At 43.9% G+C, this 15241-nt stretch overlaps 1 protein-coding gene across 10 annotated transcripts in view; it reads right to left on the reverse strand.

Annotated features, from left to right (window-relative positions):
* The window catches only part of STRADA (STE20 related adaptor alpha), a 34814-nt gene that overhangs the window by 19149 nt on the left and 424 nt on the right, over positions 1-15241 (reverse strand). Inside the window, exons 2-5 of one of the 10 annotated variants that reach the window (XM_084748544.1) lie at positions 14866-14974; positions 9401-9456; positions 6390-6447; positions 4241-4269 (exon numbers count right to left, since the gene is read on the reverse strand). In XM_084748544.1, coding sequence (XP_084604670.1) covers positions 4241-4269; positions 6390-6447; positions 9401-9412 — 99 coding nt within the window. In that variant the 5' untranslated portion in view covers positions 9413-9456; positions 14866-14974. Of the gene's footprint in view, positions 1-4240; positions 4270-6389; positions 6448-9376; positions 9457-14865; positions 14975-15241 lie in introns of those variants that run through there. The other 9 variants (XM_084748542.1, XM_084748543.1, XM_084748539.1 and 6 more) reach the window with 9 other exon arrangements.

The following is a 15241-nucleotide window of genomic DNA, read 5'->3' on the forward strand; positions in this document are numbered from 1 at the left end:
TGCCTGCTGTGGGCACTGCTATATTAATAATAACATGGTAATAATAGAACAGTACTGGACAAACCTAAAGAATCTGTAAATCATAAAAGCAAAGTCGGAACTCCAGAAGTTTTCTGCCAGCTGGGCGTGGTGGCACACGCCTTTAATCCCGGCACTTGGGAGGTAGAGGCAGGCGGGTCATTATGAGTCCAAGGCCAGCCTGGTCTACAAAGTGAGTCCAGGACAGCCAAAGCTACACAGAGAAACGCTGTCTCGAAAAACAAACAAAACAAAACAAAAAGAAGTTTTCTGCCTACAATCTTCGTGGAGAATGAAAGAGTAGGGGGGATGCCGAGTCCTCTGGCAACAGGGCTTAGTGATGGGGTGCACTGGTCCTGCAGCGCCTTTACCAGAGCCTGGTACCTACTAGCAATATTTTTTTTTTTTTTTTTAGCCAGTAACACTACGGCCCTCATGAAAATAACTGCTTCATGTTTAAAGCTTTCTCTCAATTTCCAAACTTCTTTTTTTTTATTTATTTATTATGTATACAGTATTCTGTACTACAGGCCAGAAGAGGGCACCAGATCACATTATAGATGGTTGTGAGCCACCATGTGGTTGCTGGGAATTGAACTCAGGACCTCTGACAGTGCTCTTAACCTCTAGTTCCCTGCACTGGCTCTGTCGACCTCACTGACCTCATCTCCCCAGCCAGTCCCTTTCCCCCAACAAATAAACATGACTCCGGTCTTAACTTGACTGCTCTTAACAAGAGCAGACAGTGCTCTTAACCTCTGAGCCATCTCTCCAGCCCTCAATTTCCAAACTTCTTAAATTTCCTCTAGTTTGAAAAAGAGATGAGGAAGAACAACTGAGTTCTCAGAGTAAAATATTTATTATACATGCTTTTTAAATTATGTTTATTTTAAACAACTCTCTTTGAAAAGCTACGGATGGGAACTCCTTTATTACCTGTCCTACTTCCAGGCTGGGAGGCACACAGGACACATTACCCACTGGGCTCCAACTATAGCATTTCTTGTTGAACACAGGCAGGGAAAGGCTCAATGAATTGCTTACATAGTAACTGGCCAAATACTTCTGATCTAGTTGTACAGAAAATGATTGCAAAGTGAAACTATCAGCAACCAGCTTTTTGAAACTGGGAAATGTGGGGCAGAAGGAGATGAACCAGCCGAGAGGCTGCTGCGGCTTCTGATGGCTGCCTGACTCACGCAAGCCCTCCCAGAACAAGCCCCTCCCACTCCAGTGAACCCGTGCTTTTCCACAGTCAGAGGCCAGCAAACACAGCAGGAAAGAAAGGGGATAGTTTTGTAAACAGGACAAAATTATTCTAATGCTGCTTGGGTAACTTAAGAGTAGTTATCCTGTAGTTACTAAGAACACTTTTCCTTTAGGACACCTGCACCACTAATTTCTAAACAGAGGCGTGAAATAAATTAAGCATCTGAACTAGTTTTCATACGTACATTTAAATACAGAAGGACTTCTGAAAGAGGTCTGGTCTGTTACTGACACAAAAGAGGGGTGTCCTCTTTTCTGTCAGCTTAACCCAGCTAGAGTTATCTGGGAGGAACCTCAATTGAGACAGTGCCTCCATCAGATGGGCCTGTGGACACATCTGTGGAGTATTTTCTTAAATAATGATTGGTGTGGGAGGGCCCAGCCCACTGTGGGTGGGGCCACCCATGGGCAGGTGGTCATTGGTGGTATAAGAAAGCATCTGAGCAAGCCACGAGGAGAACGCAAGTAATCTGTGTTTGTCCGTAGCATGAGCTGCAGTTCCTGCCTCCAGGCCCCTGCAGTTTAAGTTCCTGTTCTGATTCAGGGTACATAAGGAACATAAGCCCTTTCCTCCCCAGTTGCCTTTGGTCATGTTGTTTACCACAGCAACAGAAAACAAACCAGGAAAGTGGCGCCAGGCTCATAGGGCACGGCTGTGTTTTGGTGGGAAGACTGTGAAGAACTTTGGAACTCTGGCTGCAAACACTGTCGAGTGCTCAAAGCTTAGTAAACTGTGGAGAGAAACTGGACGATAACGCTGAGAGTGGAGAGATGACAGAGGTATGGCTTGCGAAGCTTCAGGAGGAAGCAAAGACGATGGGGCTGTTCACATGTTCTACTGAACTAAGAAGCTGTGGTTCTGTCTGCTAGGGCTGAACAAAGGCTTTACCATTCTTTACCAAAACAGGGTGAGCTCATTAAACTCTTGTAGATTTTTAAGAAAACTCTATGTTCAGAGCAAAGAGATGAAATTTTAGCTCATTCTCCTTAAACACAGCACAGCATAGTTATAGCACTGAGATCTGGAATCTCAAATTGCTCAAGAAAAGATACCAGTTCTATTAATCTTTTTTTAGGTCCCCACATTAAAAAGCATTTTTCTTGTTTTGAAGCATTTTAAAACACATAAGCCATTGATACCTAGAAATGACCATAAAACAGTAGCATTGTTTAAAACAAAATCCAATAACACATACAAAGACAATATTTATCAAATACTATGAAATGAACACATTCAACTTGCCTCAGGTTTCACCCACGACAGTCTTTGCTAGACCATCCGTAGCTATGAGCACATAAGAAGTAGTATCTCTTATGAAAAAATTGGGTCTTACAGGGATTTAAATTTTTTAATGTAATTTTTCTTTTTTTTCTTTCTTCCTTTTTTTTTTTTTTTTTTTTTTTTTTTTTTGGTCTCCTGAATGAAAACACGTGGGTCTGACAGACAGGTGTCCCCACAGATGGAGTAAGCACAGCCATCCTCCTTGGTTCAACCCTGGGCTGCCAAGCGTTCTTATCTTCTCCCTCCCTGTTCCATCCTTCTCCAGCTCTCAAGGTCTCACTGTTTAACAACCCTGGTTGGCCTTGAACTGGTGATCCTCCTGCCTCAGCCTCCAGCGTCCTGGGATCACAGATGAATGCAGCTATGCCCAGCTATTGTGTTCTCTTTCTCTCCTCTTCCCTCACTTCCCCTCCCCCCCAATCAATGAGTCACGGTTTCCAAAATAGCTTGGTGCACTGTGCACATATGGTGCTATTTACTCAGGGAAAATAAAGCACCAGCAGAGGAAAGACAGCGAGAACCCTGCAGCTTTTCTCAGGGAAAGAAAAACAAACAAACCAACCCAAGACTGTTTTGTATGGGTTTTGTGTGGGAGAGGGAGAGGGCTTGAGTTTTAATTTTTTTTTTTACTTTTTTTTTCTCCTTTATTAATTTATTCTTGTTACATCTCAATGGTTATCCCATCCCTTGTATCCTCCCATTCTTCCCTCCCTCCCATTTTCCCTATTCCCCTCCCCTATTTGTTTGTTTTTTTTTTTTCAATTCTGTGTGTCCACGAGCAGGAAAGTGTGTGCATGTGGAGGTCAGAGGGTAACTCTGTGGGATCAGTCTTCTCCTTCTCCTTTTATAGGTCCCAGGGATTACTGAGGCTGTTGTCTTACTCTGGTGCCCAGGCTTGCGTGCCGCGTGCCTTTACCAGCCAGGCCCCTCACTGCCCTAGTGACTGTCATTTTAAGGCAGAGTCCTGCCATGTAGCTTCCTCTTGCTTCAACCTCACAAGTGGTGGGACTTCAGCCATGTACCCCCATGCCTGACTTGACTTTAGCCATGTGCCCCCATGCCTGACTTGGACTTCAGCCATGTTCCCCCATGTCTGACTTTGGCTGTCTTTTGTCTTGTACTGAGGGTGGCACGCAGGGCCTCATGTCTGAAGAGCACCCTGCTCCTGACCCACACCTTGCCCTTGGTTTTGAGAGCTAGGATGACAGGTGTGGTATGTACCGACAAACCTAGCCTGCTTTGTACTTTTTAGTTTCGTTTTTATTTTTGCAGTAGAGGAGACATGAGGTCCTACCTTATGAGCCAGAGAAGGATCTGTTATTTCCTCCATGGACTGAAATTTACTGCTAATAGTCTACAGATGAGGAAGTGAGAGGCACCAGCCAGTAAAGCTGAGATGTCAAACGGATGAATTTACTTAAGGGTGAGCACTGAGGGGGGAGGAGGCTTCAATCCCCAGATGAGACTTCTCTGCTCTGTAAAGTATACAACAAAGTCTTTCTAGGGTGAAACCTGAAGTGTCACAAGTTAAAAAAATAAAATAAAATTGTATTTCAAATCAAGCTGAGAAGGGCAGCCGAAGCATAACGCACAAGCCAGGGAAACACGTGCATGCCCACAGGCCTCATCTCCGTGCAGCAGCCACAGTGCAGAGCCCAGAAAGCCACTTACTTTTCTCCGAGTGTCACCCGGAGGCTGCTCTGGGGTAGAGAAATTGATTGTTGGCATTTGTTAGCAGAAGGCACACCCGCATTCAGAACAGCAATTATCACACTTAGGACAACAGTTAATAACAGAGACCACTTAAGTCATCACAGCACTATACACACACACACACACACACACACACACACACACACACACACACACACACACACACACACACACACACCACCGCAGTGAGATTGCTGCTGCAGCCTCCCGGGACTTGCATATGAATGTCAACTGCAGCCCTGGGCACATTTACTTACCCTCAACATAGAATGTTAATTTGGACATGCAGGTTTCTGAGCCTTATGTACTTTGTGACATCTACTTTCCCCCTTCCCTTTGTTCTTTAGGCCCTCACTCAAGCTAGGCAACTAATTACTCAACCATGTTCCCAAATTTCCCTTTTTCTTTTCACGAAGCTCATTTCTCAGTAGATAGGGTTGGATTCTGAACGTGAGGACAGCAGTGACTTTGGGTATCAGCTGCTGGGAATGACAACAGACACAGAAGGACACAGGCCGACTAAGTAGTCCTGCACACAAACCCTGTGTCCCTTGACTTTTCTATCTTCAAAAGTAACGGAGACCATTAACAAGGGGTGGAGGGGCAGCACAGTGGGGGTGGGCCTGCCTGGTACACACCAGGCCCTGGGTACAGGAAAGAAGATTATGAAAGGTCTTCCACTGTCAAGTACAGGAGTGGTTATACATTTTCAAACATCTTAAACACATAATTCTAAATACCTTAAACTATAACAAATCAGAGGAGAAAGTTTAGTCACCAAGGAAAATGCCTTTCATTGAGCATCCAATTACCTAGCTACAGAGAGTAGAGGAAGAGTAATTTAGTCTCGGTTTTTCAGTAGTAGTTTCCTCTCAGACAGTAGTTTTCTGGTATACAAACAGCAGTTAGTCTTGACAGAGGGCCAATTCCAAGTTGTGTAAGACTCAGTAACACTGACTACAGTGAGTGAGCTGTGACCATGCAGAGAGAAACATTTTAGCAACCTCAGATCAGACAAGGATTCTGTCAAAGACAACCAGAGACTAGGTGTGGTGGCACATTCCTTAAATGCCAGCACTCAGAAGGTAGAGGAAGAGGGAATCTCTGCGTGTGAGGCCAGTCAAGGAAGGCTACATGGTGAGACCCTGTCTCAAGCAAACAACCAACCTGAACTAAGATTATCATTTCCAAAGAGTTTTACTTTGGAAAGGGCCAAACAGGAATGTCTGCATCTGTTAAAACTCACAATACAAACTTACTGGGTCAGTAGGTTTTATGATAGGAGGTTAGTCTGTTTGCCCTGATAGATTTTTTTTCTTAGATCTATTAGGTCTCACGGTTTCTGCTATGAAATTATGAGTCAACTATATGGATCAATACTACCAGAACTTTTACATCACTTTTACCTTTGTTATGATCTATTGTTTTATTTTAAAAATGTGTGTGTGTAAGACTAGAGACTGAACACTGCCAAAGCTTTCCCCGCTGACCAGTGTTCCTGGCCTTCTTTTTCACTTTTCAATTGGACACAAGGTCTCACTAAATTGCCCAAACTGGCCTTGAACTTGTCAGGCTGCTGTTTCAGCCTCCCAAGTATATATAACCAACCAAACAAAACAACAACAACAACAACAAAAAACTACAGGTTTTGGGGTTTGTTTGTTTGTTTTGTTTTTTGAGTCAGAGTTTCTCTGTGTAGCACTGGCTGGCCTCGAACTCACATAGATCCACCTGCCTCTGCCTCCCAAGTGCTGGGATTAAAGGTGTGCACTACCTGGCCCGGTTTCAGAAAAACTATAGGCAGGCACCAGGCCTGCCTTAGAGACTTTGAAAATTTTTAATTTAGCAATATGTGTTTCAACTGGACAAATACCTATAAAAAGCACACAGGCCTTTAAGCGCTGTGCTTGCTCTCTAATCGTCAAGCCAGGAGAAGGACAACTGCTGGACTCATTTGTCTGGGACACACAAGTTAAAAGAAAGCCATGAGAATCTAACAACTATAGTTCACACTGGCTCTTCAAACTGCTAACTTCTATAAATGATCTAGTCAGCAGAACAGTGGTAATCACCCTGAAATGACGGCTAAGCGCCGTTCTGTACTTACCTCCAAACAGTTCCAAATCTCTTAAGCCCTCAACAATGAACTTTTCCGAGACCCACCGCTAAAGAGGAAAACCCCAAAGAGAATTAGTATGCCTTCTAAGCCACCACAAAGTAGCTATCAGCTCTTAGAGACAAACAAGAGAAGCACCCCACAAAAACATAACAAGCAGGATCTTGAAATTGGTACAAACAGTAGATTTGTTCCTTTCCCTAGTCTTCTGTATCTAACCTTAAGCAAAATAATTGGTTCATAAATGTGCTAGAGGGGAAATACATGGAACTGTCCTAACAGTGAACACTGTTTTCACTCCTACACAGAAAACTGCCATTGGTTCCATCTTGTTTATTCTATAGATATCTTTACAAGTCCTGGATCATCAATGCCAATTTGAAAAGTGTTGCTAGAATTCAACACATAGAAAACAATAAATAAACAAATTTCTCACAAGCCTCTGCTAGTTTACAAAGATACCCAGCGCATCCCATATTCTTTTAACTACAAAGCTTTCTTCTTTTATTTGGTTTTTGCCTTTTGGAGACAGGGTCTCTCTGTAGCCTCGCCCGGCCTTAAACCCCTCCATCCTCCTCCACCAGTTCCCCAAGTTCTGGAATACAGATGTGTACCACCGCACCCGCCTCTTTTGTTTTCCTATCATCTACTGTGGGGTGGGAGGATGGGCTTCCTCATGACATTTCCACGCGTGCAGACCATGTGCCTTGATCATATTTACAGCCCAGCACCTTCTTCCTGTCCCTTCCCCACTCTGGCTCCCCTTTGCCTTTTCAAGGAGAACACCCCTTCTGATTTCATGTCAGAGACTTGCATGCTGTCCTCCATAGCGGGCACGCGCATCCCCTCAGTGTCAACCCATGTGGGCATGGAGGCTGCTGAAGCCAGCACACTCACAGGGTTTCTAAAGATTTACTTTCTATCACGTCCCCAGGACTAAGCTAGCGCAATTAATGTTCGCCTTGCCAGCCCATTTCAGATGGGTTTTAGATTTCCATTTACTAATCAGGGGTCTGGTTTCACCTTAATCAGGCCAGGTTAAAATAGGAATGTGGCTCACATTAAAAGCAATGGAATCCAGACTCTGTGTCACTTCACGACTGGTGTTAAAGCTTGGCATCGGAGCATTCTTTCCACTGAGTGGAGTTCAGGCTAAGGAGAGAATTACCTTTTCCTGTTAACTAACACTAATGTTTATTCCTTACAGTGTAACGGTGTTTATACATGTAAACAAAAGAAAGGGAAGATTAAAGAACATTTTTTTTTAAAGCTGCATAATATGCACTAAAACTATAAAGTCCCTTTGTCCTCTTCTGTAACAATTTTTTTCTGAACTTAAAAAGCAAATTTAAGGCCGGGCGGTGGTGGTGCATGCCTTTAATCCCAGCACTTGGGAGGCAGAGGTAGGCGGATCGCTGTGAGTTCGAGGCCAGCCTGGTCTACAAAGTGAGTCTAGGACAGCCAAGACCACACAGAGAAACCCTGTCTCAAAAAACCAAAAGCAAATTTAATATAATTCCTATGCACTATAGTACAAAGTATAATTTGTGCTTTACTATTTGAGAGTGGCAAACTCATTTCTCATAACACTTAAATATGATTAAAATCTTTAAATAATTATTGCACTTGACTCCGGGGACTGGAAAGATGGCTCAGAGGTTAGAGCACTGGCTGTTTTTCCAGAGGTCCTGAGTTCAATTTCCAGCAACCACATGGTGGCTCACAACCATCTATAATTAATGAGATCTGGTGCCCTCTTCTGGCCTACATGCAGGAAGAATACTATATAAATAATAAATAAATCTTTAAAAATTAAGAGTGATAAAATAAATAAGATACTTTAAGAAAAATTTAACTACACTAATTTATTTTGTTGGGGAAGGGATGCACATGTGGAGGTAGAGGACAACATGTGGAATTTGTTTCTCTCCTTCCCCAGGGCTCCAACTCAGGTCGCCAAGCCTAGTACAAAACCCTGCAACTGATGAGCCAGCTCAATGGCCCATAAGACACTTTCTAATGAAGTCATTGGAGTTTATAAAGAAGTGAAACCCAGTATTTGTTCTTAAAATCAATCTGATAATATTTTTTTCCTAAATTTTTTACAGGAAGAATGGGAACTAAGCTGCCCACTACCGCAGTCATACAGTTGGGTTTCCTGAGCTTGGGGAACTCGCAGGGTCAGCACATCTGAGCGCTAAGTCTCGGCCTGGGAAACCACCTTCACGGTCATGGTATCTCCACTTCCAGGTGAGTGTAAGATTCTTTTCTCATTTATTTATTTTGTGCATGTGTATCATGTCATGTATGTGGGGATCAGAGGACATGTGGGACTCAGGTCTTACCTTCCACTCACTATGTAGGTCCCAGGGACTGAACTCATGTCAGGCTTAGCGGCAAGCACCTGTACCTGCTGGACCAGCTCACTGGTCCCTGATAACAATTCTAATAACAAGTATAATAAATTCTTCAAGTTAATTTTAGTATATGTGCTGCCAAAGTGAGCACCTTAAAATTAAACTTAAAGACTCTTCATGACTGTACTTAGAAATGTGTTCCAGTAACTTCAACCTGATACTGATTTTAAAAACATAAATCCAGCTGGGTGGGTTGGCTCATGCCTGAATTGCAGCACTTGGGAAGGCAGAGGCAGGTGGATTACTGTGAGTCTGAGGCCAGTCTGGTTTACAGACAGAGGTCAGAGAGCCAAGGTTACATGGAGAAACCCTGTCTTGAAAAACCAAAACCAAAAATCCATGAAAAACAGAAGCGAGGAGATCTTTAGCAACTATGCAACTACACAGAAAAGCCCAACTTATTTAACATGCGACTAATCAATTCATAAAATAAGCCACCTTCCCGCTTCTTTTTCACCACACAATTCTGAGTGTTATATAAAACAAAACAACCCACCACGACATCCACCCAAATACTTTTCAGAAGAGAAGAATAGGCAGCCGGAAGAACGGGACACTCACCCTAATCCGCTCTGGTTTACTTACAAGAAAAGACATGGGTTCCTACTGTGCAGACCTACTTCAGTCTCAAAAACTTAAACCTAAAAGGAAAACAGAAACAGGGAGAGTTGGTTAACTCTCTTTTTATAGAACTATTTCCCCCAGTCTCCTGTAGCAGAGCCTGGTCTCAAACTCACCACCAAGTAGAGAATAACCTTGTACTCCAGAGACTCCCGTCTCCACACCTGAGTGCTGGGACTACAGGCGTGCACCACACTGGCTTATGTAGTCAACAGGATGGAACAGGTGTTTTCTTGAGTGCTAGGCAGGAACGCTACTGAGCAATATCCCCAGCTTAGATAAAACGGCTATGAACAAAACGTACTACTGGTCTACCCTTCAAGGCACCATACCAGACATCTAACTTACTAAGTTCTGAGTACTGTTTCAGAAAAGGGTTGGGGCCAGGCGTGGTGGTGCACGCCTTTAATCCCAGCACTCGGGAGGCAGAGGCAGGTGGATCGCTGTGAGTTCGAGGCCAGCCTGGTCTACAAAGCGACTCCAGGACAGCCAAGGCTACACAGAGAAACCCTGTCTCGAAAAACCTAAAAAAAAAAAAAAAAAAAAGAAAGAAAAGGGTTGGGTGACAATAAACTTGGATATATTTGGGGAAGTACACTGTAAAACTGCCATTTCTTTTCTTTTCTTTTTGAATTTATTTATTTATTGTGTATACAGTGCTCTGCCTGCAACATACACTTGCAGGTCAGAAGAGCACATCAGATCACACTATAGATGGTTGTGAGTCATTTTCTATAGGAGAAGACGTTTGGAGTCTGGCATGTCGGTACTCTCCTGAGAACTCAGGAGGCTAAGGTGGAGATGGAGAACTGCAGGGCAGCATGGGCCACATCCACAGCAGGGCTGCTGAGAGGAAGACAGGGAAGTGGGGTGCAACGGAGAAATGGGAGGAGGAAACTTCTTCCATTTGAAGAAAGGCTAGTGCAAAAGCCACAGCTAACAGACTTAAAGTGAGCTTCTTTTAAAAGCAAAGCCTGATGGCACACACCTTTAATCCCAGCACTTGGGAAGCAGAGGCAGGAGGACTGCTGTGAATTCGAGGCCAGCCTGGTCTGCAAAGCAAGGCCAGGACAGCCAGGGCTACAAGAGAACTCAAGAGACAAAAAAAAAAAAAAAAGCAAAGCGAGGCATCTGCTGTCTACTTCTGCGCATCACTCTGCGTCTGCTGTCCTACTTCCATAAGCCACTCCAGCTCAAGCAGAAGCTACAGGCTTTCCCCCTTCTTTTTTTAAGATGGGGGCTTCAGGTATCCAGGGTGATCTCTCACCACATGCACAGCAGAGAATGACCTTGGACTTCTGGTCCTACCTCTGCCTCCCGAGTGCTGGGATCCTCACACCACACCTACACAATCATTTTTTTTTCCTTTGTCTGATTTAATGAAACTTGAATATTGTAAATACAGGTGCAATTTTCAGTTTGAGTTCAAATGTTCAGTAAGCTCAAGTGACTTTCCTCAAATTCCTGCGGGGCCTGGGGCATGTAGGCAGGCACTCTACCTGTGAGCCACCAGCACTGCTATTTTTGAGATCGAGTCTTTTATATAGGCTGGCTTCAAACAATCCTCTTTACTTAGCTTCCAAGGGCTGGGATTACAGGCATGCCAGCTGCACCTGGATGAAAGTGCGAAACTACTTACTGATAACATGACTGTGTGCTTAAAAGATTCCTAAGGATTCTACAGAAGTAAAAACATTTTTAAGATGGGTGTGGAGTTGCATAGCTGTGATCCCAGGACTTGGCAGACGGAGACAGGAGGACCAGGAGTTCAAGGTCATACTTGCCTAACTGTGACTCTGAGGCTAGCCTCTGATACAAGTGTCAAGAAAAAAAAGAAAGAAAGAAAGAAAGAAAGAAAACAAAACAAAAGATTAGCCCTAAATATTGCATAGCAGACTGGGTGTTGTGGCAAAGACCTGTAATCTTAGAACTAGGGAGGCAGAGGCAGGAGGGTCAAGAGTTCAAGGCCAGGTTGGCTACAGAAAAAAACCAATCTAAAAACAAATAGACATTCATCTGAATACTGAGGGGCTTTGCTTTTCTACTGTTACTTTGTGTGACATTAGTGCTGCTTTCAAATGTCCTTAAAATGCAAAATACAGCGGAAGATAAAGCAGATGGATGATATGTCATTCAAAGCATAAATCCATTTTTATCAAAAACATTTAACAGCTAGGCATGGTGGCACACGCCTTTAATCCCGGCACCCAGGAGGCAGAGGCAGGTGGATCGATGTGAGTTTGAACCCAGCCTGGTCTACAAAGTGAGTCCAGGACAGCCAAAGCTACACAGAGAACCCCTGTCTCAAACAAAACAAAGCAAAAAAACCAAAAAAATTTAACACCATAATACACTGGCAAAAAAATGTTCTTGTAGACAGATATAAAAATAGCCTTATTAGGGCTAGAGGGATAGCTCAGAGGTTAAGGTATCCCATATTTACATTAAAGGTATAGGTCAAGAATGGCTGAGCTATATAGCATTTCCCTAGCATGCCCAAAGCCCTAAATTTAATCCCTGATATAGAAAAAATAATTGGTAGTTTCATTTTTCTTTACCTGAGAGAATAGTTACAATGAAGAGGTTTATACATTAAAACAGGTGAGGGTGTGTCACCTCTAATGTCTTAAAGCCCCTGAGTACATGTGGTCAGGTCTTGAAAGGGAACCAGGCAACATGAGTCACCCTCAAGTATGTGTACTTCCTTTTAACGGGGCCGTGGGTCCTGACACACAAGAGTGGCTGTAGAAGTGGGATGTGCACCAATAAAGGGGAAAGGACAAGAAGGAATGAGCAACACCTTAGGAGACTCGGCAAGAGCTTGGCTGAGTGGTGGTGGGCCCAGGATATCAAAGGCGACTTAAAGAGTGTGGCAATTGTTCAGTATTTGCTCTGTCTTATGCAAAGGTGTACTGTCAACTTCTACAGCAGTGCTTGCCACACAGCAGTCGCTCAGTAACATTGTCCGAATGTGAGGTGCAGGTGCAGGTCCTCGATGCATGTAGTGCATGGCTGTTAGCAGGGAACAGAGAGCCACTGTAGGGTTTGAACAGAAAGATGATACACAATGGTGGTTTAAGCAGTGTCTCTTATCATCTTCTTGTGCCCACGGTCACTTAAAGATCTTGTTAAAATGCAGGCTGTGATTCAGAAGGTCTGGAGTAGGCTGGGACATTCTAACCCACCCACCCCCAAGAGCCTGTAACAGTGGAAACAGCAGCAAACAAATGATAAAGCAGTTACAGCATCCCAAGCTATCCAGCCCATTCTCTACCCTTTGGATAATTTGCTTCAGACAGGGTCCCGATTGAAAACTGCAGAAACTGCCGGGCGTGGTGGTGCAGGCCTGTAATTCTAGCACTTGGGAGGCAGAGGCAGGCAGATCGCTGTCAGTTCTAAGCCAGCCTGGTCCACAAATGGGAGTCCAGGATAGCCAGGGATACACAAGAGAAACCCTGTCTTGAAAAAAAAGAAAGAAAGAAAGAAAGGCCAAAAGAAAAGAAAAGAAAAGAGGGGCCGGAGAGATGGCTCAGAGGTTAAGAGCACTGACTGCTCTTCCAAAGGTCCTGAGTTCAATTCCCAGCAACCACATGGTGGATCACAACCATCTACAATGAAATCTGGTGCTCTCTTCTGGCCTGCAGGTGTTACATGCAGGCAGAAAACTGTATACTAAATAAATAAATCTTTAAAAAAAAAAAAAAAAAAGAAAAGAAAAGAAAGAAAGCCGGGCGTGGTGGCACTCGCCTTTAATCCCAGCACTCGGGAGGCAGAGGCAGACGGATCGATGTGAGTTCGAGGCCAGTCTGGTCTACAAAGCGAGTCCAGGACAGCCAAGGCTACACAGAGAAACCCTGTCTCAAAAAACAAAAAACAAAAAACAAAAAACAAAAAAACAAAAAAAAAAAAAAGAAGAAGAAGAAGAAAAGAAAAGAAAGAAAAGGATTTTATCTTCCAGGAAGGGGGCATAGCAATTTGTTAGAAAAGTAGTATTGGGGGCTGGAGAGATGGCTCAGAGGTTAAGAGCACTGGCTGCTCTTCCAAAGGTCCTGAGTTCAATTCCAGCAACCACATGGTGGCTCACAACCATCTATAAAAAGATCTTGTGCCCTCTTCTGGCCTGCAGACACACATCTAGTAAATCTTTAAAAAAAAATAAAAAAAGTAGTATTGATGTTTAAAAAGAGGTTAAAGATGGCTACGTGGATTTAAAGGTCAACAGCTAAGGCTATAAAAGTGACCGACATCAAAAGCTGAGAATCTCAGCGCTCAGGAGACAGCGACAGGAGGATCAGGAATTTAGCATCATACTTGGCTACAATCTGTCTCTGAAAAAAAAAAAAAAAGTGGAGCCTAAAGACCCTGCTTCCTTTTCTGTCCCAGTCTCATGTCGACACTCGGTAATCACCTCAGGTACCCTATGCTACGGAAGCGCCCACTGACCATCTACTTTTCCTACCTTATCTCTCTGTTTCAAGACAGGGTTTCTCTGCATAGTCCTGGCTGTCCTGGAACTCACTTTGTAGACCAGGCTGGCCTTGAGAGATCTGCCTGCCTCTACTGCCAGAGTGCTGGGATTTAAAGTGTGTGCCACCACTGCACCTTAACTCTGATACTTACCAATGTGTGTGTGTGTGTGTATGTATGTATGTATGTGTGTATATATATATATATATATATATATATATATATATATATGAATGTATAACTGTGTGTATGTGTGTTTGTATGCATGTGTGTATATATATGTATATATACATATATATGCATATGAATGTATACCTGTGTGTATGTGTGTTTGTATGCACAGGGAGGCCGAAGGACATTGGCTATTCAACTCTACCACTCTCTACCTAGACACAGGCTGGCAGCCAGCAAGCTGGCATTTCTTTTGTCACACGCTCATGGCCACATACAACTTTTTACATGAGTGCTGGAGGCTGGAACTCAGGTCTTCCTGCTTCGGCAGTATTGTCCCTCTTATCCACAGAGCCACCTCTCCAGCCACCCAACCACACTCTTATTGGCCTAGTTACCTCTCCCACTACAAAGGGTACGGAAAGGAGAATTCACGTGCTCTGACTGACTTTTTTCTATTTTTGTCACTAGTCCACTAAACTTCCTTCATGTCTGAGGTCACAACCCAATTAAAGGGTGGAGAGTGTTGACCAGTTCAGTACTATAATTAATGGCAAAACTATTAGGTTCCTGGTCTAAGGCAGAGGCAGGTAGCATTTTTTTTTTTTTTGTAGTGTTAGGAATACTAAAGATAAGCAAGCATACGGGCACTGGGCCACACCTACAGTGTCAAATTTGGTGTATCACCTCTCAAGGACCAGAATCAGACTCAGGTGTTGGGTATCTCTGGAAAAACTATCAACTAGTTCATGAAGACCCAGCCACATACTAGAACACGAGAGCGGATCTACCTCAAGTACTTCAGGAAGACCGAGGCCAACAGTCTGGGAGAAGGGGCTCAAGTTGATGGATCTTAGGGTCTTAGCAGAAGACTGGGTTGAGAAGCTGGCTCTCCACTTCCTAAAATTATGAACCATATTATTTCTGTCGCGCTCTCAAGTCACCATACCCAGTCCCCCCAAACCGCTGCAGGCACTTAAAAGACAAGGCAATTAGAAACTCTTCGTTTTGCCCGTGGCAGAGGATGATAACCCTGACCTTGCTTCCTTCTAAGGGCTCAACTCTATGCCAGACCAGCATCGCCTGAAATGCGGGTGGGGTCGAGGGAGGTCAGCAGTAGGGTTTGCTGCTACTTTGCGGGAGTACGACGTCTAGTCCCGGGCACCC

This window comes from Acomys minous (genome assembly GCF_964271855.1).
Source record: "Acomys minous genome assembly, chromosome: 12".
NCBI lineage: Eukaryota > Metazoa > Chordata > Mammalia > Rodentia > Muridae > Acomys > Acomys minous.